We start from the raw sequence: 27,434 nt of genomic DNA, 5'->3' as shown, positions 1-27,434 counted from the left end.
ATTTTCAGGTGTTTAAAGAGCCCTATATTCCAAAAAATAAAAAGAAACGAAATTATGCAAGTTACACCAGTAACGAAAGTGTTCCACCATACCCCAAAGCCTCCAGGATCTTGTGGCTACTATTGAAAAACGACCGCCTAAACTGCAGAAACCAACAATATCCACATTGGTTTTAAAATGCTCGAAGGAAGTAGGCATTTTAGGATTTTCGGAGGCTAATTAGCAGTATTTGTCATTAATCTATTTCGGTATTTGTAAGAGGGTTTCCAAGACGTGCATATAGATCGACGATATAAAAAGGCGATATATTGGAACTTTTCAATGAAACCAGAACGGAGGTTAGAGTATTAACGGGGTAAGTAAAAGAGGTTCAGACGGAAAAGCTCTGAGTCGATAGTATCTACAAATATGGGGGGTAAGTATTATTAGCAGGCGCCGAAGGGCCAAGCGGACACGGCTAACGTTGAAAGTGGATGCTATTAGTGCCAAGATAAATACTTTGAATGGCAGTTGTTGTAATCCGCTGTGTCTAATTATTACCAACGGTGTATTTAATAGGACCAAGAAGCTAAAAAATACGTCTACTCCCTATTGGCAGCAGAGTTTGAAGTTGGTATTGCCTAGTAGGCCTTTTTCGACATATTTGAGAGTGGTATTGTATGACGATGTGTTAAGGCGACAGAATGATGCCGGTGTGCCTTTGGAGAGAGGACGGTATTTGTATCTTGGAGAAGCCAGACTCTCTCTTTTGGAGTTGTTTAAGGATTGCAACGGCGGGTATACGTTGGAACGGGCACCCCAATGGTTTCCATTCTATAGCGGTAAGGGACAAGAATATAAGGCTGGTGAGGTGCAAGTCTCGTTCAGTCTAAGTTCCTCAAGTAGGGGTCCTCCGACAATGACTGTATTTAACGAATGGAGAAACAACTTGACGGACACGTTGCTTGCAAGGAAGACCCGACGTGAGCAAGAAATTGAATTGCTGGGTGAAAATGTACCTCAAAACAATGAAGGTGATTATGCAGAGGACGATAATAATATTGTAGACTTTTCATCTTATTCATCTTCATCACTTTCAGATTTCACCGACTATGATGATATAGTCACGCATTCAATGATAGCATGTAATACAGAAGACTTTGAAGAGGATTACGAAGAAGCTGTAGATGATCAAGATTGGCTGTATCTGAATGACCTATTCTATGAAGGGCAGAACGCAGATTCTAATACTGATAGCAAGACTACGCTGTCAATTTTGAATGATTATAATCAAGTAAATGCTTCATCAGATACCTTTCCTTTTATCCCGGAGATGTCAACTACGCCAGTCACAGAAGTGTCCGAAAGCCCAGCAGTCATGCCTACTCATAGTCACTCTAGTGACGAAGGAATAGATGTCATGCCAATGTCTAGACGCAAACATAATCTTTATAATTTGAGAGGTAGAAACTCTGGATTTGAGGTTTCTAAGAAGACACATGCAGTGGGTGTTGCCCTCTTGGATATCATTAAGATTACCAATCTGCCTCCACTGAAAAATAAATTTTCTACAACGTTTGATATGGATCCTTTCGTCATCATAAGCTTTGGTAGAAAAGTCTTTAAGACCTCATGGAGAAAGCACACCTTAAATCCCGAATACGATGAAAGAGCTGCATTTGAAATATATCCAAACGAAGTACATTTTGATTTAGATTTTAAAGTTCTTGATAAAGATTCCTTTTCGTTTCACGACCGGGTTGCAGACGCTAGCATCCCATTGACCCAGGTTATCGATTCCAAAAAATCAAGCGATGGTTCATGTGATTTTGAGTTGGTTATACCCCTGATGTTGAAAGGTGACTCATTTCATATGGCAGAAGAACCTAAGTTATTCGTAAAAATAAGCTACTATTCGTACCAACTTTTGAAAAAAAAATTTTGGGAACAGGTTGTCAATTCCTCTTCACAATTGGAGAGCTTTGATGTGATTCAGCTAACCTTATTGCTAGACAGTCTAGGTAATTTCAGTGATGATGAGGTAAATGAGTTTTTTTACCGGTCCGGCAAGTCACCATGGTCCCAGGATAGACTGTTAAAGGACGTTGTCGTTGATCAGTTGCAAAAGTGGAAACACAGTAGTGTGTTCAGACGTGTCCGTAAATGCCCACTATGTTTCAAGCAGGTAAAAAGAACCAAAAACTTTCAGAATTCTAAGCTGAACGCTGAGAATGATTTGATAACCCATTTTGCGATTTGCAACTCGAAAGACAAAAGGTTATTAAAGGCTTCCTACGTATCGTCTGATTTTGCCTCAAAAAGATGGTTTTCAAAATTATTAATAAAACTAACGTATGGTAAGTATGCCTTGGGCTCTAATAATGCAAACATTTTGGTGCAAGATAGGGATACAGGCATAGTAATTGAAGAGAAAATCAGTGCTTACGTTAAATTGGGAATTAGAATTATCTACAATGCTAAAGGAAAGCAGTCTAAAAAGTTTAGATCCCTTTTGCGTTCTGTAACAAATAAGCAGGGCAAGAAATTCGATAGACCTAGCTCAGTTAAAGAAATTGAATCTTTTATCAGGTTTCACTCTTTAGACATGTCTCAATGTTTGGCAACGGAATTCAAGACGTTTAATGAATTTTTTTACAGACAATTGAAACCTGGAAGCAGACCTCCCGAATCACCAAATCCGAAAGTTCTATTATCGCCAGCCGATTCCCGTTGTACCGTATTCTCAACTATTAACCAATCGAAGGAAATCTGGATTAAAGGCAGAACTTTTACATTAAAAAAGTTGACTGGCGGACAGATGCCTGAAGGTTATGATGAGCGCTCTTGCAGGGTCTGTATCTTTCGATTAGCACCACAGGATTATCATCGATTTCATTCCCCTTGCAATGGTGTTATTGGTGAACCCAAATATATTAGTGGTGAATATTACACAGTCAATCCAATGGCTGTTCGTACTGAATTAGACGTTTTCGGTGAAAATGTACGAATTGTACTTCCAATTGAATCGGAGGAATTCGGTACTATACTCTTTATTCCTGTGGGTGCAATGATGGTTGGTTCAATAATACTCACGTGTAAACCAGGTGATAGAGTAGAAAGAGGGCAAGAATTGGGTTACTTCAAGTTTGGTGGGTCTACGGTCCTTCTAATAATTCCTACTAAAAATACCGTCCTAGATTCTGATTTGGTCAAGAACTCCGAGGAAACTATCGAGACGCTTGTCAAAGTTGGAATGAGTATTGGACACACTCCTGACATTAAAGAACACAGGAGAACAAAAGTTTTGGTTAAAGATTCAAATGAAATTGAAAGAATTAAACGTACAATTACTGTCACCGAAGAAGTAGCTGAAAGCGTCAACAATACATCTTGGGAATACAGAACCTTGAAGACACTTAATGACAGGGATCCAGAGATCGAGGAATTATTTGATATATTATCAGAATAAAAACATATACCTTAAATCTTAAATATTGTAGTTTATGACAGCAGGTTTAGATCTGTGTCGCCATGATGGAGATCGTACCACGGTAATTTAGGAGCCGGGTAATACATATTAAGCCATAGAAATTTTAAATGACGGTAGTGTTCTTAGATGCTTGTAATGTTCTTAGAGAATGTCAACTTCCTAGACTTTAAAGAATCCAAGACAAGCAGTGGATTAATCTTGCCATGGATAACCTTTTGGAACGGTTCGAGTATGTATTTATATCCTATTTTGATAACAGTTTTTATAACATCTTCTAACAATTTAATGTAGCAAACAAAGATCAAATGCCAATGCTCGCGATAGACCAAGATTAACTATAAACCATGAAAAATCCAAAATATTTGATGTACCTTACTTAGATAGGGTATATGACACTCAATATTTCCCATTGTATCAATATCGCTTAGAGGAATTTCGCAAACGTGTAACTTTGAATTGTCAAGAGAAATGGGATGATGGCTTCCAGATTCAAGGTAAGACCGTGGTTCAAAAGAAGAAAGTATTAGATATTCAGGCAACTGAGCCTAGTTGGTGTGTTGGAACCATTTACTGCGAAATGAAATACAAACCTAATATCTTAGAAGAAGTTATTAATGATACCTACGGCGTTACAGGTGTGGTGAAAAGTTATACCGACATACAGGGAAGCGATGAGGTCATGTTGGAGGATGAGAGTGGACGTATTCTTCTAATAGGTGATCTAATAAAGAACACTATATTTGTAACTGGAATTGTTGTTGGTGTCTTAGGTATGGAAGCAGAAGCTGGGACTTTTCAGGTATTAGATATATGCTATCCGAAGTCGATTCCACAAGCTCCGTTATCAAATGTTAATGGAAAGAAGGTTGCTTTTATTTCGGGTTTGAATATGACACCACATGATCCAAAGTTATCATTAAGAATCAAGGTACTGCAAGATATGTTGTCTGGTGATATTGGGCATTTCGACAAGATGGCTGACGTTGCTAGATTGATCTTATGTGGCAACTCTTTGAGCTACAATATCGATCATAAAGACTTACTGGGTGCTTTGGATGAGTTTGGTGGTTTCTTAGTAAACGTTTTGAAGAGTTTACCAATTACAATGTTACCTGGTGCTTCTGATCCTACTGAGATTAGTCTACCTCAACAGCCTCTCAACAAAGCTCTGTTTAAGCCGTCTTTGAAGCCATATTTTGCGGAGATTAATGATGACTTATTTGAACCTGTTACAAACCCCTATTGGTTTGATATTGAAGGAACACAAATTTTGGCAACTAGCGGCCAAAATATTGACGATATTTGCAAATACATTATTCCATATTACGAAGGTTCAGATAAAAATGATGCTATTGAACATCGCTTGAATTTAATGGAAGCCACTTTGAAATGGCAAAATATTGCACCAACTGCTCCAGATACATTATGGTCCTTTCCATTTAAGGATAGAGATCCATTCATTCTAAAAGAATGGCCACATGTATATATTGTCGGCAATCAGCCTGAATTCGGACACAGAAAAGTCACTCTGGAGAACAGCATAACTGTGCATATAATTTCATTACCTGCATTCAGTGAAACTGGCCAATTTCTAGTACTAGATTTGGGAACGTTAGAGTCGGAGACCATTACAATCGAAGTTGAGAATATTTAGTGTATTATTATTTTAAAGTATTTATTATTTACAAGAATGGAAAGTCATATATATATCATATCTTTCCATTACGTTGAAGTGGGACTTCTCTACCTTTAATATTGCAACAGGATCCATAAGATGAGTCAGCCCCAAACACAGCATAATCCAAAGACCTTTTCTCAGCTTCCACATCTAGTCTATCCAAAAATACATTGGAAAGGACCGGTATTAATGGCTGTGAAACAATTGATGCAATCCGTGCAGCCTCTGTAGCAATATATATTATCAAGTCCTGTTCTTCCTCAGGTTTAGCCCAGGGTTCTCCAAGTTGTACAATATTATTTGCATGATTTATAATAGACCAGATATGTCTTACAGCATTTGCGGTTTCGTAGTTTTGTATCATCAGATCCAAATCGTTAACAAGCGTCGATAGTTTTGAAAGTAGGGATTGGATTTCAGAATTATTATATAAGATAGGAAGACTAGTATGCGATTTACCATAGAATTTCCTCACAGCTCGTTTAACGTTAAATTTGGTACCTCCACACCTGTGAATCAGATTACCCCACTTGGAGCTCAACAGCTGCCTTGTCTGGGACAGAGTTGTCTCTGCAAAATCTCCGTCATCCTCTATCGTAGAGTTTCCCAATAAGTACCACCTTAATGGATCAGCTTCATAAACTTTAATCATTTCCAGTGGATCAACTACATTCCCCAGACTCTTCGACATTTTTACACCTTGTGATAGCCAATGCCCATGAACAACCACCCTGTTTGGTAATGGGAGACCAGCGGCTAATAAAATAGCTGGCCAATATACAGTGTGAAATTTAATAATATCCTTGCCAACAAGATGTGTGGTATTTGTCCATATTTCTTTAGTAGCGCCCTTATGTTGAAATTCGATATCATGCTTTAGGTGACCGATAGGTTGGTTACTTAACAGTGCATCTACGCCGCCAATTGAACTAACATAATTGCATAAAGCATCAAACCATACGTATATACATTGGCTTTCATCATGTGGGACTGGAATACCCCACTGCAAACGTGATGACGGTCTTGATATCGATAGATCAGGCAATGGATCGTTTTTCAAGGATGACAGTACCTGCTTATGCTTTGATGCAGGAAAGATAAAACCTGGATTTTCCATTAGCAAATCAATCAAAGCATCTTTTAAAGAGGACAGCTTAAAAAAGTAATTAGTTTCATGTTGGTAAATTACTTTGTTACGGGTTTCGGTATTGATGTAATCGATTGCAGTATCAAATTCAGAATTATCTCCACTAAGAGGTATCTCTTCACCATTGATTAACTTAACGACTTTACTGCCAGGATAGAATGTTTCGTCAGAAACAGAATACCAGCCACAATGTTTGCTCTTGTATATGTAACCTTTGTCATTACACAAGTTCCATAATTTCCTCACGTTTGCAATATGATCACTGTCTGTTGTTCGGATGAATCTGGTATGCTGAATGTTCGCAAGCCTGTTCAAAACAACAAAATGTGGGTATAGTTCATCTACAAACATATTTGGATCTTTGAACCCTCTTTTTTCACTCTCAAGTTGTATTTTCAAACCATGCTCGTCAGTACCAGTTGTAAATAGAACATCTTCTCGTTTCATCTTATTCCATCTAGCCTGCACATCACAGAGAAGGGACGAATAAAGATGACCTAGATGCGGTTTGGCATTTGGATAGAATATCGGAGTAGTTATATGAAATTTGGGTGAAACTTGCCGCAGCAGCCTATGAAGTGAGGAAACCATTTAATGATTAAACGTTTTTCTATTACTTCGAACTAAACCATATATTATATGCTAACCGGTGCCAATTAAACGCGGATATTTTTTACGCTAACAGAATAATAAAATCCAATGGCAATAAGGACGAGCTTAGAAAATACTATATAGCGGTGATGGGGGAGGGGGTTCGATGTTATCTCACCTCTTAATTTATGTCGTAATCACTATATACATAAGAAATTTAATACATATATATATTCTTTATGAATGTACATTGCGTAATGTTGCTCTATAGTTATACTTATCGCACGTAGATAGGAGTTTAGAATGAAATATATCTTATATTCACCTAAAAAACTGATACTACGAAATAAACCTTTTTTCTTTTAGTTAAAAGATGGTCTCTTCGTTGTATTCTTTACCTCAATTTTAAATTTATGATCATTTTATAAAGAGTATGTCTATGATTTACTACAAATCAATCAAACTCATACCTTGGTCATTTGGTTTACTTGCAGTTTGTTGGAAACTTGATGCATTACCAAAACCATAACCAGTATGTGAAGGTACAATGTTTGTGCTTGGTAACCCCGTGTATTGTGTAGTTAGGAAAGGGTTGTGCTTTGGGGGTTCATTACTGACTTGCTTAAATCCAGTACCATGAGAATTTATAAATGTTTCCGTTTTTGTGTGCTGAGATGAAATACGGGCTTGTCCAGTGTTACCAAATGTATCAATACCTGTTCCCGTCGCTAACAAAGCATTTAGCTCACCGTATTTGTCCGAAATAGATTGGTTACCCGTTCTAGTGGCCTGCAGCTGTTGTGGTTGAGATTGTGGTTGAGATTGAGACTGAGATGGTGGTTGAGTTTGTGGAAAGGGCTTTTGCGGTGGTTGCTGTTGTAATGGAGTAGACGAGCTTGATCTTCCAGCCGTCCCACCAGGGGGGGATCCAAATGATGTAGAAGCCGTCTTTTCATAATTTTCAGACTCCAGTTTGTGCATGTTATTTAGAGAGAACGGATTGTTCACACCCGACTGCAATGGCTGCTGTTGTTGGCTCAAATACTGTTTTTGTGCTAAGTACTGTTGTTCCGCCATCTGCCGTTGTTGAGCTAGGAATTGCTGCTGCGCATAGTAGTCTGCAGAAGCTTGTTGTTCTGCAAGCTGCTGCGCTAGTAGCTGCTGCTGTGCCAATTGCTGCTGCTGCGCTTGCTCCTGCTGTTGTTGGTACTGCAAGTACTCTTCAAGAGTTATCGGATTACCAAATATATCATAATACATCGGTTGCTGTTGGTACTGAACCTGCTGAACCTGCTGCTGCTGCCAAAACGCCATCTGCTGCTCCCGCTGTTGCTGCAACTCCCTCAATTTCCTCAACTCCTCTTCTTCCTTACTTAACTGTAACGCAGCCTGAAGCTCCTCAGCGTCCTCTGTTTTCTCAGCTAGCTTCCTCCTACGTTCTTCCTCCTCTGCGGTAATACGAGATTCCTCCAAAGCTCGCTTCAAGTCCGGATCTACACCATCCGGATTTGTCTCCGGAACATTCTGCGGATTCTTCTTGCCACGACCAAGCCGCAAATTCCGCTCCTCCTTCAACCGCTCATCATCCCTCAACAATGCAATCAATTCCTTAGCCTTGACCCTGATAAGCTGCCCATGGTCCGTACCACTAGACTCATCCACATGGACAAACTCCGTCAACTTCCTAATAATAAACATGTTCTCCCGCGCCCAATCCACACACGCCTCAGCCCCCGTCCGCACCAAATAGTCTGTCACCGTCAAGGATTTCGCAACATGTCTCCAATTCTTGGGCTTGTCATTCAACCGTCTATCCAACATCACCATAATCTCAAAAAACTCAACCGCACTATACGTCCGCTCCGCAAGCTCCTCCATTTGATCCAAAGACGGCCCATACTCATCATTTGACGTAGCATTCCTCACCAACACTTGCGCCTGCGAATATCCATTCATCACATTCTTCGCACTACGTAACAACTGTTTCGACATCTTCCAACCTGCACTCACTTGAATTCTTGCTTTTTGTTGCTTGTATCCTTTTTACAATAATAAAAATTAACCCTCTATCACTCACACTTTTATCTCTCGCTTGATTTTTTATATAACCCCAACACCTGTTTTTTACAGTATTACCTCTATAGATCTTGCTTGCTCCTGACTCTCGATAAGCCCCGTTCCAATATATATATTCTATTGTATAAAGAGTGAGGAGAGAATAACCCAATCGCTCACGGATGCAGTGCTTATTTTAGGCCAACGTTTTCTTTTAAAAACGACCAAGTGAGGAAACAAATAGGGTCAAGTTTCCAAAGTCAGGGTAATGATTTTTCAGACGAGGGCGACGTATACACAAACAGACTGAAGGCGGCGGCGGAGGTTATGTAGCTGCTGTCTGGACTGGTGCAGCCTGGCTTAGATGGATGCGGTTATGACTTGGGTGTAAAGAGGGAACGGAGGCTTACTGGGGGCGTGGTGTGGAGGGGGAGCGCCTGAGCTAGAGGTTGCGGTCACGTGGTCTGTGAAAAATTGTGGTGGGCGAGTGGTGGGCGATGAGCTGGGCTTAGCGGTGGGTTGTATGCATGGCTACGTGCTATATAGGGTTCTGGCGAGGGGAATGGGGGCCACGGTGGGCTGGCATGGTGGAGAGCCAGCGGTGGGAGTTGTGGTGACCAGTTTGTGTTGGTTTTCGGTGAGAAAGCAGAGCGGAGCAGGTTCTGTGTCCTGCAAACGCGTCGGTTTTGGGGAAATTCCGTCCAGCAGACAGTCGCAGTCGCGTTTCTACTATGTACTTGAGGATGGGTTTGCAAAAGAAGTTATATTAGTAAGATGGTTTGCAAGAGGAACAAAGAGGTATAGAACCGTCAGGCCAGAGGCAGAAGCAGAAGCAGAGACAGAGGCAGTTCCGTAAATAGCTCTTTTTAGAAAACGGGCGACTGGGGAGGCTTTTTGTCTTGATACATTTTTCATACTGAGGAGATTTAGGGTTTCTGGAGTGCGTCAGTTGATGAGGATGTCGTCAGTACCGAAACGGCAGGTAACGTTGGGGAGGTTTTTCTCATCGTTGAAGAGACCAGAGGAGGGTGATGGGCCGGGTGGTGGGGGCAGTGGTACTAAGAAGCCCAGGGTGGAGGAGGACCGCAGGGAGGATGGGGCGTTATCGTTGAGGACGGTGAGTTCGACGCTGAACACGCAGAAGACGGTGGCGGGGGTGGGTAGCAAGACGGTAGGTGATGCTGGGAAGGAGGTTCTTTATGGCAGTGTTTGTGCAGTGTTTGAGCAGGTTGAAGCTACAGCGTCGCGGTTGTCGATTATTAAGATATGTTCTGATTTTTTTCACAGCATCTTGCAGCAAGATCCAAAGCATTTAATCCCGGTAACTTATTTGTTTATCAATCGGTTAGGTCCTGATTATGAGCCTGGCTTGGAGTTGGGGTTGGGGGAGGGGATTCTAATAAAGACTATAAGTGAAGCGTGTGGGAAGTCTGTTGCGCAGGTGAAGAATAGCTACAGGGAGTGTGGGGATCTCGGTACTGTCGCGCAGCAGGCGCGTATGGTGCAGCCGACGATGTTCAAGCCCAAGCCATTGACCGTTACGGAGGTATTTTCCAATTTGCAGACTATTGCCAAGTCGGAGGGCAAGGATTCTCAAGGTAGGAAGATCAAGTTGATCAAAAAGATGCTTACTGCTTGCCAGGGCACTGAGGCAAAGTTTTTAATCAGGTCGTTGGAATCGAAACTAAGAATTGGTCTAGCTGAGAAAACTGTGTTGGTTTCTTTGTCCAAAGCGATTTTAGCATTTGAAGAAGGGGATGGTGGCAGCGAACCGAGTTCCGATGATGTTGACAAAGCCGAGGCCATGATAAGAGATGCTTTTTGTCAGATACCCAACTATGATATTATCATCAACACGGCTCTTAAGCATGGTATCATGAAGCTCAATAAGTATTGCCTCTTGACACCTGGTATCCCGTTGAAACCGATGCTTGCGAAGCCTACAAAATCTGTATCTGAGGTATTAGATAGAGTTCAGGGCCAAAGGTTTACTTGTGAATATAAATACGACGGCGAAAGAGCTCAAGTTCATTTATTAGCCGATGGAAGTATGAGGATCTACTCACGTAACAGCGAAAACATGACGCAAAGATACCCGGAAATAAAAATCTGTGATTATCTAATAGACCCTGAACAGACGAAGAGCTTGATCCTGGATTGCGAGGCTGTTGCATGGGATAAGGAACATAATAAGATATTACCCTTCCAAATCCTCAGCACAAGGAAACGTAAGGATGTCGACCTGAAAGATGTGAAAGTACGCGTCTGTCTCTTTGCATTCGATATGTTGTCCCTAAACGACAAACCTTTAATCAACATACCACTAAGCCAAAGACGTGAGTATATGAAAGAAACATTGAAGGTTGTTACCGGTGAATTCCAATTCGCCAACGAAATAACAACCACCAATGTAGAAGAATTACAAAAATATCTAGATCAATCTGTTAAAGATTCATGCGAAGGCTTAATGGTTAAAATGTTAGATGGTGAAGAATCCCACTATGAGCCAAGCAAACGGTCCAGAAACTGGCTAAAGTTAAAAAAGATTATCTTGCAGGTGTAGGAGATTCTTTGGATTTAGTCGTCTTGGGTGCCTACTTTGGAAAAGGAAAAAGAACTGGCACTTACGGTGGTTTCCTCTTGGGTTGTTACAATCGTGACTTGGAAGAGTTTGAAACATGTTGTAAGATCGGAACTGGCTTCAGCGAAGACATATTACAATCATTATATGAAAAATTAAAGGACACGGCGATTGAATATCCGAGAAGGGACGTCGTGTACGATGAAGCCTCCCCCCCGGATGTCTGGTTTGAACCCACTCTACTATTTGAAGTCTTAACCGCTGATCTTTCTCTATCCCCAATCTACAAAGCAGGGCGTGATGTATACAGTAAAGGAATATCTCTAAGATTTCCCCGTTTCTTAAGAATTAGAGATGATAAGCCCCTCACTGATGCTACGTCATCCGACCAAGTTGTTGCATTCTACGAAAACCAAACACATATTAATTGATTAATTTATACACGCTCATCCCGAACAACTCTAATATAAACGCATATACGTATCTATATACCTATACGCAGACAAGATTACAATTTTGTGCTCTTTGATTATATTATCACAACCCGCATCTAGCTCTTAATTTCGTCCTGTCTTTTTCGATGGATTTATCGGTCCAAAAAATGGCAGCGTCGCGAGTTCTATATTAAAGAAATTATAGTACACCCAGAAGTAACTACTACGGTTGAATTTACAGCACTTGGAGTGTGTAATGGTTCGTATTGATGGTCCATATATACATATATATATTCACGTCTTTATAAAAAAGGTGAAAGCAGAATATAATTTTGGATTCAAAATATAACAAAACGAAAATAGGATAATACATACCTGTGTCTTCTTGGGTATTTTATTTTATGGACTTTTAAAACTTACATTATAAAAATAATGGTATACAAAGAGACTATGAACGATTCAGATAGTGAGATACACTCTCCAGCAGTTGGCATGATTCCTTCGCCTACAGATGTAGGTGCACTTGCCAATAGAATCAATTTTTGCACGCGTGACATGCATACTAAGGCAGACGCTTTTGTAATGGGAAAGATGGCATTGGCTATGAGACATGGGTTTATATATAGACAAGGTATTTTAGCCTTCTATTATATCTTCCATGCAGTTGAACAGCAAATAGATCGGTTATTGGAGACTCCTAGTACGAAGGAGGAGCTTCAAATTAGTGCAATTTTGAGGCAGTTTTGGTGTGAAGAATTTAGGCGCAGTGGCAGATTATTGCGTGATTTGGAGTTCTTTTATCACCATGAGTATCCTACGCAGAATGAATTACAGCAGTTTTTAAATGATTTTGAACTTCCTCCCAAGTTACAAAGGTTTGTTGATTTTATAAGGGACAAGACGATGGAAAATCCCAGTACAATTTTGGCATACTGTCATGTTTTATACAATGCCTTATTTGCAGGCGGGAAGGTAATGCGTTCCAATATCTACCGTAATATAGGGTTATTCCCCAAGCCCAAAGGGATATCAGCAGCTGAATCGTCGCGCAATGGCACTAACTTCTTCACATTTAGTGATGACGGTGTTGATGAAGAAAATAAATTACGTTGGCAATATAAAAAGAATTACGAATTGGCTACAAGGGAAGGCCTGGATGAGAACCAAAAATTGGAAATCATTGATGTGTCAATTGCTAATTTTCAAGCTGTTATGGACATTCTAGGTGAAATTGGAGAAACTAATAAAAAAGAATTGATGAACATCTTTTCATTCAAACTGTTGACATTTCTATCTAATGAATGGAGGTATAATCAAAAACTATCTTCAGAGGTTAAACAGGCACTTGCAATTGCTGTCTTCTTCATAAACTTCTTGATGATATACTTCACACTTAGGACAATTTTCTGGTAAAATTTGGAGATATCAGTCAGGCATTCAAATCAAACCCTATCGCTCTTTTTTTGTTTTATTATAGCGATTGTAATCCATCGCACAAAATTGGTATCTTTTTCTCTGTCTCGCATTTAGTAGTTTCTGTTTTCTGTAGTAATATCAAGTAATGGTTATTAAAAGTGTTGTTTAGCTAGTCAATTCAAAACAAGCCCATTGTAATAATCCTTCTACTGACAGGTATATCACCACCGGGGGGACAGGGTTTATTTTTATATTCAACAACGCAGCTACTTCTTCAATGCACTCACTAATCTATATACATGTATTCTGTGGACTTCGGGAACCTCATCACTCTTACTTACCCTGGGACAACTTCCTACGTTCAGCTCTCTGCTTCTTCCTTCTCTTCCTTAACTTATGTTTCTTCATCTTAGTCCTTCTCTTCCTCATCACACTGTCCATATGCATTTCCTCCTGTTCCAACTCCTTTAAAACTCCCTCCTTCATATCAATTGATACCTTCCATGTATCGGGAACAACTATATTCAACCTTGAACTACCCGTCCTACCAATATTCATCAACATCCCTGTCGAAATTGGAATCTGATTATTCCTACATGTATACTGTTGTAGCGATAATGATCTGCACAGCTGTCTCCCAACTGGGAGACTACGTTTCCACAATCCCCTAGCAACGCTAAACATACTAACAAATCTAGCAACCTCCAAAAACCAATGAATGGACCCCTCGCCAGTACGTTTACAACTTTATTACTGTAAACTTCCCGGTTATTTCAGTGCATAAAATCTGGAAAATTTTCGCTTTATAGATGAGAACCTGAAAAGCTGCTTTTTCTCAAAATCACCAACAACATCGATTTAAAAAGTTAGAGATCTAACTAAACGTTGATTGGGTCCGCACAAGATAGCGTCTAATTGTTAGGCGGTTGAATGGCGATCTAGAGAAGTTGGAAACGTATTAGTTAGTATTAAGTATCAACAAAGCTTGTTATGGTGGTATATTTGTATCTAAACACCCGTACACCGCATATAATAGCCTTGATGAAAAGTTCGATTGGGTGGTTGTCCGTGCTTATTTGTAGAAAATTTACAATGAATATTATTTGTTGATTCATAGCTACAATATTGTAAGCAGGAGTAGTACATATAAAATACAGTGTTTCAGGCCATAAAGTCGGGAGCTGTGTTTGTTTGTGTTGGTTGGTTATGCTTTTACCAGTTACGAAACGTTTGGGAAGGCCAGGGTTTATTTCTTCAAGCTCTTCAAGAGTTTGTGGGAAGCAGCAAAGGCGTCAGATTATGGGGTTTGTGCGCAACGCCTTAGGATTGGATCCTCCTACGTCCCCAGATGAGCCTACGGTTGATAATAGGTTCCATCCATGGGATCAATCGCCATCGCCAGAGTTGAGGGAACGGGCAGCTAGGATTAAGGCGTTGGCGAAGTGTCCTGTAACGGGAAAGAATATTCAGTTTAGTTGTAAATATTCTGGAATTCCTACACATCATTCGGAGGAGGCATGGAAAAACGATAGTGAATACCACGAATCGAAGCGGTATAGATTGTTGAAGAAGGTTAATATATATGAGCATGACTTAAGGAGTGGGCGGCCATTTTTGGAGTTTGATTTTCCTGAGCAGCAGGATTATGATCGTATGGTGAATATGATGAATTGGGATTTATATTTTTATACTAGGTCGTTTTTTTCAATGGATACAGAGTTTCAGCTTGCAGCAGTAACTAAGATGTTGTCCTATCCTATTACTATTGGCTCTATTTTGCACCAATATTCGCCATATTCTCTAAACCCGAAAGGTCCCATTACGTTAGAAGGCTTGAAGTCTCTTGCAGCCCTACGTTATACTTTATATCCTGAACAGAATCGAAGAGTGAGATCAATACAAGATAAGCCCTTGAGGGTGTTCATTCTAGGAGCACGTGCGGAAGCACAACTGCCCGGACATGTTTGGAAACAGCTTCAATATTTGTTCCCAGAATCGCTGATTGAACTTCACTTTGTTGGCCCGGAATCAAACTATGACCGTGAGAAAAGAGAATATGTGACTTCTTCAATACCTGTCGTTAAAAGAATTGATGACACGATGAAAATGCATTATCATACTGATTACTTTCATGTATTTCACGAAGCCCAGGACTTTTTCCCATATGATCCATACAATGACATCTTCTTTTGTTTCCATCCAGGGTTTGGCTCTCCAGAGACGAGGGATACTTGGATGAATTCAACTTTACAGGCATTATTACAAACAAAATGTGCCATCTTCACCACCGGATTTAACAAGAAGGATCTGATGGATGATCTCCAAGCGGTTAAAGAAAAATATGGGGATGAGTTAGACATGCTAGTGGATCCAACTAAAAATGTCTTTGGCAGTACAAAGTGGGAACTGAACGATTTGAATCCACATGAGGTATATCAATTCAATATGTACATTGCAGGCTTTAGAGGAAAGAGATACCATGCTATCGAATTATGATTGGAAAGAGACATGTAGATTTCTAGACCATTTCATTGGTTAAAGTACACATGTAGATTTCCAGACCATTTCATTGGTTAAAATACACATCTTCGTTTTCTCCGTGTTAAATAACTCTTGTAAATATACTTGCGTATCATACATTAAATATGTGAATAATCTAAGATAAAAAATTAACTTAAAAATACAGCATATGAATCCAAAAAACACCATCACTACATACCAAGAATTACATGATAGCATTATAGTTTAATATGAAATCCCGTTGACACTTTTCCCAACGCTGTGGATCAAAGAACACATATGAACCACGTTCACTAGTCGAATCCTGTGACACTATAGGTTCCATTAACGGATCTTTTGTTAGCCAAACTTTCAAAGTTTTATGGTAACGCCAGTTACGTTTTCTTAACTCCAAATATGTAAGCTCCTGTAATACAGTACCTGGGTGTTTATAAAATAGATAGAACAGCGTTTCATCCTGTAGTAGTGAAATGCGAGGATGGTCCCTTGCCACACTAGTGAAATAGGTTGATGGCTGCCCTAAAACGCCAACTATATTTTTAAAAGATTCTGGAATGAAAAACTTTGGTTCCACTTCACTTCGTGAAGTCTCAACCCATGGTGATGGGAACGTATCAAGTGTATGATGTCCATTATTTAGACCTGAATTGTATGAATCCCTGGTGGTTAATTGTAACGAATGAAGTATCGAAGGAAGATCCGTCCCTAACGTCATTGAAGAATCATATTGTTTATCATGCTTTATAACTGGAAGTAGACTCTTAAGCCCGTACTTACTCATAGTTACTGGTATTCAATCTCTTTCAACTTTTGCTTGATTATAATGATTCTGATTGCCAATATGTCAAAACCTTCGCTTCGAAAACTTAGTTTTTTAAAACATAAAAGATGGTAATGATGATGCCGATAATGGTGAATGAATGGAATCTTCTAATATGGTAGCTACATTCTTTGGAAACGAAATGGATTCAACTAGATTAAGGCCGAATATAATTGTAACTGGTACTCCTGGGTGTGGGAAGACAACTACCTGTGAGCTGCTACAAAGAAGGTTAGACGACTGTAGGTATTATAACATTAGCGATTTTGCAAAAGAGCATGACTGCTATGAAGGTTACGATGAAGGGCGTAAGTCTCACATAGTTGACGAAGACAAACTACTTGACGAACTAGAACCTCTACTACGTAAGGGTGGGGCAATCATCGACTGGCACGTGAATGATGTGTTTCCTGAAAGATTGATCGATCTTGTAGTAGTTCTCAGGTGTGATAATTCAACTCTTTACGATAGATTACACAAGAGAGGCTATCACGATGCGAAAATTGAGGAGAACATTGATGCTGAAATCATGGGGGTAGTCCTACAAGATGCAATGGACAGCTATGTGCATGATATAGTCGTTGAATTGCAGAGCAACACTGCAAACCAAATGGAAGAAAATGTTGGACGGATTGTAGCTTGGGAATCCAGCTGGGTTTCACAACACCCCACAGGAGTCACAAACGAATTGCAACAAGACTATCAGAGCAATGATGAAAGTGATCTCGATCAATATGACCTAGCTAAAGATGAGGGTGATCCTAATGAGGATAAAGAGTCTAGCAACAGCGACACTGACGCCTAAGCTGGACAAGAGTAGTTTATACGCAAAAAGTCATACGATTACTAGAGCAAAGTATCTCCACTAAATAGGCACAAGTAGCATACTTAAATATCATCAACATTAGCCCAATATTGCAACAAACAGTTGTTAATGCTTTGTCTAGTTCAAATGGGAAAGCTTTGAACGCCCATACACCCAATTGGATAGAAATTAGTGCTAGTGAAAATTTTTTAAGCGATGCCCAGTGTAATTTACTGAGTACTTTTAAGATTTTAAAGAGAACCACAAGCTGTCCAGCTCTTATTCTTTGGGAATCCTAGTTGGGTGAATTGAAAAACTAGTTAGCTCGAAAGGCTTATCAAAAAACTTCTGACGGTAATGTATTACCTATTATTTGAGTGTGAAACAATCCATCAGGAAGATACACCAAAGGATCATACTCAGTTATCCAAGATCTACTATCAATTGCTCCATGTTCAAGATGTTAAACCGTTGTTAGAGCAAGCAGGTATTTTAAATGTGCTAGAGATTGGCTTGAATACTGCGATTTCGACATTAGATTCTGAGGTGAAGAAATATTTTAATGGAGAAGATTTTGTTATATGCTCTATGTATTCAACATGGCATTTGCGGGTGACAATGCCAAGGCAAGTTCATGATGAGGGATGGTTGTTACCTTCATTTTTACAGCATAGCATATTGTTTGATTTATGGAAGGAATTTGATAGGTGGTGTAAGAATCACCCAGAAGTGTCGAACGCAGCACAAGGTGTGCCAGGTAATGGGAAATCTAAGCCTAATAATCCTATAGAAATATTCCGTGTGTTCAACTTGGATGATCAAGAAATGGGTAAACTCTCGCAGATAGATCAGAGTTTAAGGGTATTAATAAAGTTACATGCGAGCTGTACTACTTCTGAGGATCAATCGTCGGTGTTGACTCATCCGTATGATTCCTATGCGGATATTAGAAATTTTGTGCAAGAACGTTCTAAGGTATTATATATGAACAATTTACCACCGGACACTACTCAATCAGAATTAGAGTCATGGTTTACACAGTTTGGTGCTAGACCTGTTGGTTTTTGGACTGTCAAAAATGTTGTTGAAGATACTTCAAATATAAATAACAACTGGTCTTCTAATAACTCTAGATACGTTGATGAGCAGTATAGCATTTCTGGATTTGTTGTATTTCAGACTCACGAGGAAGCTGGCGAGGCGTTAAATCTAAACGGAAGGTCAATTCTTTCAAATATGGCCAATACAAAACAGCCACGAGTTGTGGAGCATATTGTAGAAATCAGACCCTCTAGTACTAGAGTGTTAGATTTTGCTCAGGATATTCTCTCACCGTTCCCACAATCCAAAAATAAGCCAAGACCAGGGGATTGGAATTGTCCATCATGTGGATTTTCGAATTTTCAAAGGCGGATTGCTTGTTTTCGTTGCTCTTTTCCAGCTACCAGTGCTGTCACTGTGAATAAAATATACAAACCTCAACAGCAGCAACCTCAACAGCAACAGCATGAACAACAACAACAACAACAACAACAACAACAACAACAACAACAACAACAACAACAACAACAACAACAACAACAACAACAACAACAAATCAGCAGCAGCAGCAACAGCAGCAACATCAGCAGCAACAACAGCAGCAACAGCAACAACAGCAACAACAGCAGCAACAGCAACAACAGCAACAACAGCAGCACCAAGAACAGCAACCTCATTATCAACATCATAATCTGCAGAAGCAGCAGCAACAACAACAGCATACAGAACAGCAACAACAGTTGCTACAACTACAACTTCAACAGCAACAGCAGCTGCATGTGCAACAGCATTCACAACAGCATTCAAAACAGGCATATGGCACATTACAACCACAGGTTGGAGTACAACAGTACAAAGCGAGGTCCCAACATTCAATTCAGGGTGTTGGCGGTTACCAACATCCGCAGCAATCACAATATCAGCCTCAAAGCCAATCAGGACAACAACCAATGGTTCTAGGAGGCGGCAGTGCTGGTAGCGAGGGACAAAGACGTTACAACAGGTACAGCAAGATTGCCAGCCAAGCTAGCGGTAGTAGCAGTACCACTAACAATTCAAATAGTGGTTGTAGTATGAACAATGGTAGTAATGTCCCGTTTAGAGCAGGCGACTGGAAATGTTTGAATTGTTCCTACCATAACTTTGCCAAAAACATTGTCTGCTTACGTTGTGGTAGTCCGAAACCTATGGCTGACGAAGACACCGTCAACACCATGGCTACTCATGTGAGCCAATTCAATAACGTTTCTTTGAGTGTTCAAAACAGCGGAAATGGCTCTATAGGAATCCCAATGGATACTAGGTCTGCGAGCGAGCCAGGCCATAAGCATTGATAATATTAATGGTAATAACGACATGACAATTAAAACAGCTAACAAAAGGTATGAACGATCACCCTGGTCACACTCACCGAACATGTTGCCGTAAAGGTGCAGGCGGCGATAATACTCATTGGAATGCTGGCAGCTTTTGAGGAACGGTAATATTTGTGCATAGATAAGACGACTACAAAGAATCGTAAGTATTAGAAGATCATCTATGTGGTGTAACAATGGGTTAAATCAGTTGACGGTGTCCGTCCTCGTCTCACTCTTTATTAAAGACTTATTCGGCGTATATATCGGTTTATTTTATTTCATATTGACGTTTACATATATAGTTAAAGTATTATTCTCTGTGACATTTGGTTTCGTAGATTTTGAACTTTTTGCAGGCGCCGTTTTGGCATTTTCAGGCATTAAAACGTAAAAAATAGACCTTCTCGCATTCAGACGTAGGTTAAGGTAACCTACAGGGTAAAGTGCTCCAAATACAGATGTAATAAATAAGTCTCCCTAAAACCCTGTTTCTCTTTCTAAATACCTTTAACTATATATGTTATGTAAAAAATAATGATACACAACTGTAAAGATAGCTAAGCAAAACTTCGATAGAGTTTCTGCTAAAGATTTGAGGTCTTTAGATTATTATTTAAAAGTTCAAAACCGTTCTCAAGCAGTCACCATGGTGTAAATCCGTCAAACCATCATTGATTTCAGAAAATGGTCTTGTGTGTGTGACAAACTCATCCACTTTTAACTTTCCGGCGAAGTAATCAGAAATTAAGTTCCCCATCTCAGATCTCCCTTTGATGCCCCCAAATGCGGAGCCCTTCCAAACACGGCCGGTGACTAATTGGAAAGGTCTGGTGGAAATCTCTTGGCCAGCTGCAGCAACACCAATAATGATAGATTGACCCCATCCCTTGTGGCAGGCTTCTAGGGCATCTCTCATGACTTTAGTGTTGCCGGTACAGTCAAAGGTATGGTCGAGGCCGCCATCTGTCATGTCAATCAACTTGGAAACAATGGTTTCCCCGTCATTCAAGTCTTTGGTTGGATTAATAAAATCAGTCGCACCAAAATCGAAGGACCATTTCTTCTTATCGTCGTTAATATCCACAACAATGATTTTTGATGCTCCTCTGGACTGGGCCCCCTGGACAACGCTTAACCCAACAGTACCAGCACCGAAGACAGCGACAGTGTCTCCCTTTTGGACATCAGCCGTTTTGACAGCCGCACCGTAGCCCGTTGTCACACCACATCCCAACAAGCAAACCTTATCCAATGGTGCCTTCTCATCAATTGCCACTACACTAACATCAGCAACAACAGTGTATTCAGAGAACGTGGAGCATCCCATAAAATGATAAATAACCTCGCCCTTGCTATTCTTAAAACGAGAAGTGCCATCAGGCATTAAACCCTTACCTTGTGTTGCTCTTACAGAACCACACAAGTTAGTTTTACCAGAGATACAGAACTTACACTCCTGACACTCCGCAGTGTAAAGAGGAATGACATGATCGCCCACTTTCACGTTTGTCACACCAGTTCCTACAGACTCGACAATCCCAGAACCTTCATGACCAAGAATACTAGGGAAAATACCCTCTGGATCAACCCCTGATAATGTATACGCATCAGTATGACACAAAGCAGTGTGCGTAATTTTAATTCTAACCTCATGTGCCTTGGGAGGATCCACCGTGATAGTTTCAATTTTGAGCGGGTTTCCTGCTGTATAGGCGATGGCCGCCTTACATTGGATGGTTTTACCTGCAGTAATAGACATATCTTAGCTTAGTGGTTGGTATGGTATATCTTCTTATAAGATCAAAAGCAAATTTACTGGTCAAATGGGTGGAATGCTTATTTACAATTCGGAATTCATTTATAAGCTTTTTTTTTCATTTCACCGCCGCTGTACCCATGTTCTCAGTATAAAGATAGTAATTGAAGTTAGTTCATTAACAAGTTTTGCATAAAGCCTTGAAACTAATTAGACATATTTATTGTGCCGAATCAATGTTTAGAATGGCAGCTCTCAGTCAGATCTATAAGGGGTTTATTGACTGTGTATTTAGTCAAGTATCGTACGAGTATCCTTTCATAACCCTTGTCCGCGCACATTAAATAAGCTGGTCTGTAAAATTACCGTTTTCCGAGTAATGAAATAGTTTTCACTCCCTAGTAAAACAGCTAAAAGAAGGTTGGTAGATCGCTTAACGAGGTTACTACGGGGTTTCGTATGAATATAAGGTGTCATAGGATAATGCTTGGGGGTTTTAGACGGTTTTACCATGTTAATAGTGCAGAATATGCTGTTGGAAACACCTTGAGGCCTTTGATCTATGGTCGGTGTTCCCCACAGTACAAGGTGTTGAATTGTGCTCTTGAGAAGTATGTTCCGTTCAAAGGCTTTAAGGATAGTGCTATTGTAGATGCAGCTAACGAATTGGGTTATAACTCTGCGGTTTTGGCAGCTATTGGTGCCAATAATTCGCCTGCTATGTTCAACGTATCCACATCTGTTCAAGAACTTGTCAAGTTTCATTTAGTAACAAAACGGTATGGTTTGCAAGAAGACCAGGAAGGGACAAAGACTCTGGAGGAGCTTTTCTTGAAGAGGCTAGAAGCTAATAAATCCCTCGGTCCTCACTTGAAAGAAGTGCTTTCGATCTTGGCTATTCCTGGTGATTTTCTGGTAAATACAGGTCTTCCCGAATTGTTCCAACTGGCCGATGATATGATCTATTATTCCACTGAAAAGGATTTTAATGACTTGGCATGGTATTCCAAGAGACTGGCTGTTTCAATGGCCTATATTTCTACAGAATTGTTCATGGCTAAGGATTCTAGTCCTAACTTCCAGGCTACAATGGAATTTGCTAAGGGCAGAATAAACCAAATCGATGAAATGGGTACAGCCTATAACAACATAGAAGAGTTTGCATGGTTCCAACTGCTAACCACTGTTAACTTGGCAAGGTCGCAGCTTGTAAGAGGCTAGGTCCTCTGAATGTTGGCAATCCTTTTTTTTTTTGATGCTGATATTTCAGTGTGCATCATCTTTCATAGACTACATGTAACCATAATATACAATTAGACAAAAACATGATTCTCTTCTTTTTTCTTTCTTTCTCCCCAGTATTCTAGTAACACTGGAGAATGGATCTATTTACTTTTACGAACGCAATTTGATCAATTCATCTCTTGCTTGTTCCAATTCTTGTTGTTTGTTCTTGATGTTGCCTTCACAGCGGTCGATCTCACCCTGGATAAATTCCAATCTCTTAGACACATTACTGTTGGCTTCTTCATGTTCCACTGGTAATAAAACACCACCAGTAAGCTTGTAAACCTGTTTATCTTCTTTTAAAGATTGAAGTTCTTCATTAACAATCTTGTTTTCTTGTAGTTGAGTTTCGAGTTTTTGCCTGGTTACAATGAGTTGTTCCAATTCCCCTTGCAATTGCGTATACTTAGCAGCAACCTGTTCGACAGACATTTATGGAAATATTTAAATGAATGCAAAGGATATTCCTGATAGCGTTTGGTTTCCTTAAAGTCTGATCTTATAGACAAACTGTTCAGAAAGAACGTTTAACACTAACTTTTTCCTGCCGTTTTGCAGATTTATCAAGGATTTTTTATCCAAAATGCAGTGGCAATTTAAGATAGAAGTACTGCAAGAACACCTGAACTACAGCCAATAATAGCCTTTGTATATCAAGATGATTGTATGTTTGTATTGATAATATTGTAACTCTGAGTTGTGTCTTCATTACTAATTATTAAATTAAGTTTAAACAATGGGAATTTGACCGTATTCCAAGGCATCAAGTGCAGTCGATCAACTCTGCCGATCCAACGTCCTTGTTACTGAGTCCTGAACCAGTTATAACATTAGATAACGATATTAATAAAGGTTACGAGAAAGCCATTGCTCTACCATCGTCATTAACATGGTTGCTACCTGCTGACTTAATACATTTTAAACAAATAAGCTGTCTTACAGCCGTTTTAAAACAGTCATCTAATCCAGATCCAGTTGAGATCGAAGATGTTAATACTAGTGGGTTCTATGAGGTCGACGTGAAGCCTTCTACAAAGGAAGTACGCGCTAGTTATCCAATCTATGAACTTGATGATCACACACTGGTTGTACTAATAAAGGAAGATGAACTTCAACATCCACCAATTTTACACAACTTTTTGGCGATTGCTTTGGCGAAAGTATTGCGTACTGCTATTCAAAAAGTTTACTTATTGATAAACTCAGACAAAATAATTGGGTTTAAGTCTTTGTCTGAACTGCAGCCCCCGGAGTTTATTGCGGGGGCGCTGGCTGCAATAGTCACCGCATTGAACTCTCAGTCCTCTTCCAAAGAGTTTCAACATGAGATAATGGTAGTTCAGAGTGAAGGTCCCCGGGGGTACGAGATACATAATATCACGGTGGTTGATCTTTTGGTGGAATACATGAAATCAACATTAGGATATTCAGAAGAATATGTTACCTCCGCTTACCGCCGTTGGAAATCGAATTCTGCTTCACAATTTCAGAGCGGACTCTACTTGTAGTTGTTTTAGGATACGTAGTTTGTAGGCTAAACTTTAATTCACAGTTTTTAAAACAAAAGAAATATACAACTATAAAAAGTGAGACGGTACTACCCTCTGGTTAGATATATACTGGTGCAACGGATACAAAGGTAACCTCATGAATGAGGATAGAATGAAAACTTTAGTTTATTAAATGTACATGCAGAATAGTAGTTAAAGTAGTCATCTTTTAACTTAATCTTTCTTCTTTTTATCCTTCTTTTCTTTCTTATCCTTTTTATCCTTCTTATCCTTCTTCACTTTCTTCACCTTCTCATCACTCTGTTCCTTTTTATCCTTTTTCTCCTTCTTTTCCTTCTTTTCCTTCTTTCTCTTCTTCTCTTCATCCTTGTTATCTTCTAACTTCCTCTTCTTAGACTTTTCCTTTGGGCTTTCTTGATGTTCTTCAACTTCTTCTTGTGGTCTGTTCTTGTTAAATAAATCGATGGCTTCCTGAATGGCAACTTCATTCTTCAAAGTAGGAGTCCCAGTAGCGTAAAATTCGAGTCTTTGTTCAACTTGCTTCTTCAGAACTTGGCCAAAAGCATTCGTTGGGTCGTCAGCGTAATTGTCAATTCTAGATGCAATCGAACACTTGTTAGCCAAGTATCTAGAAATTCTACCCTTGTTCTTAGCACTAGCTTTGGAAATAAAACCACTGTGGTAGATTAAACCGTATTTTGGAGTATTACCTTTAGTCTTCAATGCTCTGAACAAGGCCTTCTCGGCACCTAAAATTTGAACAGTGGAAGCAGCTTGCTTGGATAAGTTGGTTAAAGAACCAGCATGTGAAATTAAACGAGCACCAATGACCTCGCCGATCAATTCAGACAAGTTTGGAGCGACGGTATGCATCTTTGCGCATAAGTAATCATACAATTGTTTTCTATAGTCAACTAAGTTAGCCACCCTTTCGGCAAACACACATACATTATCCATATCAACTTCAGACAAATCTTGACCCATAGAGATACGAGCGTTGCTAATCACTCTCTCAGCAATTCCAGCGTCGTCGTCTAAAATTGCTGCCAAGTCATGCAAAGAATCATCGGTCAAAGATGTTTTGTCTCTTATATGTAGTACTAGCTTGGCAAACTTATAATTGTCTGGAACTAACTTGGCTAATTCGGGAAAGTGCCATCCATACCATTCTTTAACTCTCATCGCAAAAGTATTAATATCCTTGTCCAATTGATCCAATAACGCAATTGCTTGAATAATATGGTTATCATTTTTTTGCACAGAGAACTTGACCTTTGCACGAGAATATGCGTGACCCAAACCCAATTGAGCTCTCTCCAAATCACCAGGCTGCAAGTCCTTCAAAAGCTTGGATCCATGCAACCTAACACCACGAATCAAATCCTGTGCCAATTCGCTCGCAATACAGTCAACATATGGAAATTCTTCTTTAATAGAAGGTCCCAAATTCTTATCAGAAATCGCTAAGACGACAGCTTTCTTCGAAGATCCTTTTGGTAGATTCAAATCCAAAACAGCCTTCAAGTGCTCAGACAACAAACCTTCAGAAATATCATTGCAGTTTTCCAAGGCCTGTGCAGCACCTTTGAAGGGAACAAACGAAGCCAATTCGACCAACTTAGTAAATGAACCAAAATCATTAATTTGCTTCTGAACTTCTTTCAAACGAGAACCGATGTCATCTTGTTGTAACTTCACCTTGAAGATACCGTAACCAGTGGGTTCTTCGAACAACAAATATTCTATAGGAGCCATGATAATCCTGAAATCAACGGGGAATACAAATGACCTATATATATATATCTATCTGCCTTGGTGATAAACGCTCCAGAAGTGTATTATAACTTTCCTCATAATATTTCAACGAATTTTTCAAAATACCATTCCAAAAAATTTTTCAGACGATGAGCACCAATCAAAAAAGAAACGACTATATATATCTTCATACGAAATATATTGCTGTCACGTGATAATTAATTCAATCTGATTTACCACTCAATACCTAACTATGGATTTGCCTAAGCTCAAATAGACAAGTTCATCGAATCATATCGCGGTATACCGTTTCTTTGTTATGTATTCTGTACTTCCTGCACCATTGGTGCAGTGTATGTGGTTCCCATGACAACTTCGGCGAGTCTAACGCAGGCTCCCTAAAAAGCCAATCCTAAACTTATACATGTTAGATAGGTACATCAATGCAAAATATATAAGCAGAGTTTTGTACATGTTGATGGTTTGAGGCACCATTGTTGGTTATATTTTGGAATAGCTTCAAGGAATTTATAGAATACAAGACATACTGGTCACCTATAGTTTATTATTGGGTACATTTAAATGACTAAAAATATATTTTTATCAGACTGTATGCTGCAAAGTGAAAAATTTGTAGCATACTCTACACCTTTTGCGACTGATCCATATTCTCAGAGTAGTATGTGCCAGTTTACCATTTCATCATCTGAATCACAGGGGTTTTCATGGAATCAAGATATATTTGCTAGCCAGTACCAGCAGTTGTGTAAGGTGATTTATGATGGACATGTTGATTCAGTGGAAAAACTTATAGAACAGATCACACCTCCGTTGAATGAGGACGAAAATTTATATACGGATGTGTTTCAAGACGATGAGCTCGACCAAGATGGGCGTTATGGCGATGATTTTAGCTGTTATAATGATTCGCCCACCCACAGAATCAACTTTGACGAATGGAGAAACAGAGTATCGTGGGAGTTAAATAAGCCTAGAAGAAGATCAGAGAGAAGTATCTCATTTGTTGCTGACTCTAAGAATGGTACGTTTCGTGCTGCTGATGTTGTTGTAATCGATGTTAAGTCCGCTACACCTGAAAATGCGCGCCTAAAAGAATTGCTTAACCATATGTAAAAAATTCGTTTCTACTATAGGTTCAAAATTACGGATATCAAAACTCTCAAACATATGTGGCGTGTGTAAATTAGCT

General features: G+C 39.6%; 14 protein-coding genes and 3 further genes across 14 annotated transcripts; 10 read left to right on the top strand and 7 right to left on the bottom strand.

The window, feature by feature from the left end:
• Positions 1–408: 408 nt before the first annotated feature.
• On the top strand, positions 409–3,448 carry Ecym_4734 (the record flags this gene model as incomplete).
• Positions 3,449–3,672: 224 nt separating this feature from the next.
• On the top strand, positions 3,673–5,123 carry POL31 (DNA-directed DNA polymerase delta subunit POL31; the record flags this gene model as incomplete). The annotated part of the gene is made up of 2 exons (XM_003646520.1): positions 3,673–3,698; positions 3,761–5,123. The coding sequence occupies 2 exons, from the start codon at positions 3,673–3,675 to the stop codon at positions 5,121–5,123; spliced, it is 1,389 nt and encodes a 462-aa protein (XP_003646568.1).
• Positions 5,124–5,178: 55 nt separating this feature from the next.
• On the bottom strand, positions 5,179–6,885 carry MSM1 (methionine--tRNA ligase MSM1; the record flags this gene model as incomplete). Its single annotated transcript, XM_003646519.1, has 1 exon — positions 5,179–6,885. One exon carries the CDS (start codon positions 6,883–6,885, stop codon positions 5,179–5,181), a length of 1,707 nt encoding a protein of 568 aa, XP_003646567.1.
• Positions 6,886–7,332: 447 nt separating this feature from the next.
• ENT2 (epsin) lies at positions 7,333–8,877 on the bottom strand (the record flags this gene model as incomplete). The annotated part of the gene is made up of 1 exon (XM_003646518.1): positions 7,333–8,877. The coding sequence occupies one exon, from the start codon at positions 8,875–8,877 to the stop codon at positions 7,333–7,335; it is 1,545 nt and encodes a 514-aa protein (XP_003646566.1).
• A 1,015-nt stretch (positions 8,878–9,892) lies between these two features.
• Ecym_4730 lies at positions 9,893–11,952 on the top strand (the record flags this gene model as incomplete).
• A 435-nt stretch (positions 11,953–12,387) lies between these two features.
• On the top strand, positions 12,388–13,368 carry HMX1 (Hmx1p; the record flags this gene model as incomplete). The annotated part of the gene is made up of 1 exon (XM_003646517.1): positions 12,388–13,368. One exon carries the CDS (start codon positions 12,388–12,390, stop codon positions 13,366–13,368), a length of 981 nt encoding a protein of 326 aa, XP_003646565.1.
• Positions 13,369–13,704: 336 nt separating this feature from the next.
• QRI5 (mitochondrial 37S ribosomal protein mS38) lies at positions 13,705–14,055 on the bottom strand (the record flags this gene model as incomplete). The annotated part of the gene is made up of 1 exon (XM_003646516.1): positions 13,705–14,055. The coding sequence occupies one exon, from the start codon at positions 14,053–14,055 to the stop codon at positions 13,705–13,707; it is 351 nt and encodes a 116-aa protein (XP_003646564.1).
• Positions 14,056–14,577: 522 nt separating this feature from the next.
• Positions 14,578–15,867, top strand: MSS51 (Mss51p; the record flags this gene model as incomplete). Its single annotated transcript, XM_003646515.1, has 1 exon — positions 14,578–15,867. One exon carries the CDS (start codon positions 14,578–14,580, stop codon positions 15,865–15,867), a length of 1,290 nt encoding a protein of 429 aa, XP_003646563.1.
• Positions 15,868–16,096: 229 nt separating this feature from the next.
• On the bottom strand, positions 16,097–16,672 carry CDC36 (CCR4-NOT core subunit CDC36; the record flags this gene model as incomplete). Its single annotated transcript, XM_003646514.1, has 1 exon — positions 16,097–16,672. One exon carries the CDS (start codon positions 16,670–16,672, stop codon positions 16,097–16,099), a length of 576 nt encoding a protein of 191 aa, XP_003646562.1.
• A 139-nt stretch (positions 16,673–16,811) lies between these two features.
• Positions 16,812–17,516, top strand: FAP7 (nucleoside-triphosphatase; the record flags this gene model as incomplete). Its single annotated transcript, XM_003646513.1, has 1 exon — positions 16,812–17,516. The coding sequence occupies one exon, from the start codon at positions 16,812–16,814 to the stop codon at positions 17,514–17,516; it is 705 nt and encodes a 234-aa protein (XP_003646561.1).
• A 357-nt stretch (positions 17,517–17,873) lies between these two features.
• Ecym_4724 lies at positions 17,874–20,306 on the top strand (the record flags this gene model as incomplete).
• Positions 20,307–20,528: 222 nt separating this feature from the next.
• Positions 20,529–21,674, bottom strand: SFA1 (bifunctional alcohol dehydrogenase/S-(hydroxymethyl)glutathione dehydrogenase; the record flags this gene model as incomplete). Its single annotated transcript, XM_003646512.1, has 1 exon — positions 20,529–21,674. One exon carries the CDS (start codon positions 21,672–21,674, stop codon positions 20,529–20,531), a length of 1,146 nt encoding a protein of 381 aa, XP_003646560.1.
• A 456-nt stretch (positions 21,675–22,130) lies between these two features.
• Positions 22,131–22,892, top strand: COQ9 (ubiquinone biosynthesis protein COQ9; the record flags this gene model as incomplete). Its single annotated transcript, XM_003646511.1, has 1 exon — positions 22,131–22,892. The coding sequence occupies one exon, from the start codon at positions 22,131–22,133 to the stop codon at positions 22,890–22,892; it is 762 nt and encodes a 253-aa protein (XP_003646559.1).
• A 174-nt stretch (positions 22,893–23,066) lies between these two features.
• YKE2 (tubulin-binding prefolding complex subunit YKE2) lies at positions 23,067–23,390 on the bottom strand (the record flags this gene model as incomplete). Its single annotated transcript, XM_003646510.1, has 1 exon — positions 23,067–23,390. The coding sequence occupies one exon, from the start codon at positions 23,388–23,390 to the stop codon at positions 23,067–23,069; it is 324 nt and encodes a 107-aa protein (XP_003646558.1).
• A 226-nt stretch (positions 23,391–23,616) lies between these two features.
• On the top strand, positions 23,617–24,466 carry PBA1 (Pba1p; the record flags this gene model as incomplete). The annotated part of the gene is made up of 2 exons (XM_003646509.1): positions 23,617–23,622; positions 23,687–24,466. 2 exons carry the CDS (start codon positions 23,617–23,619, stop codon positions 24,464–24,466), a joined length of 786 nt encoding a protein of 261 aa, XP_003646557.1.
• Positions 24,467–24,682: 216 nt separating this feature from the next.
• NOP56 (snoRNP complex protein NOP56) lies at positions 24,683–26,224 on the bottom strand (the record flags this gene model as incomplete). Its single annotated transcript, XM_003646508.1, has 1 exon — positions 24,683–26,224. One exon carries the CDS (start codon positions 26,222–26,224, stop codon positions 24,683–24,685), a length of 1,542 nt encoding a protein of 513 aa, XP_003646556.1.
• Positions 26,225–26,806: 582 nt separating this feature from the next.
• UGX2 (Ugx2p) lies at positions 26,807–27,358 on the top strand (the record flags this gene model as incomplete). Its single annotated transcript, XM_003646507.1, has 1 exon — positions 26,807–27,358. One exon carries the CDS (start codon positions 26,807–26,809, stop codon positions 27,356–27,358), a length of 552 nt encoding a protein of 183 aa, XP_003646555.1.
• Between the last annotated feature and the right edge of the window lie 76 nt (positions 27,359–27,434).

The sequence above is a fragment of the Eremothecium cymbalariae genome, chromosome 4, assembly GCF_000235365.1.
Source record: "Eremothecium cymbalariae DBVPG#7215 chromosome 4, complete sequence".
Taxonomy (NCBI): domain Eukaryota; kingdom Fungi; phylum Ascomycota; class Saccharomycetes; order Saccharomycetales; family Saccharomycetaceae; genus Eremothecium; species Eremothecium cymbalariae.
Note: the sequence above shows the minus strand (reverse complement) of the source record. Positions and strands in the feature narration are given on the sequence as shown.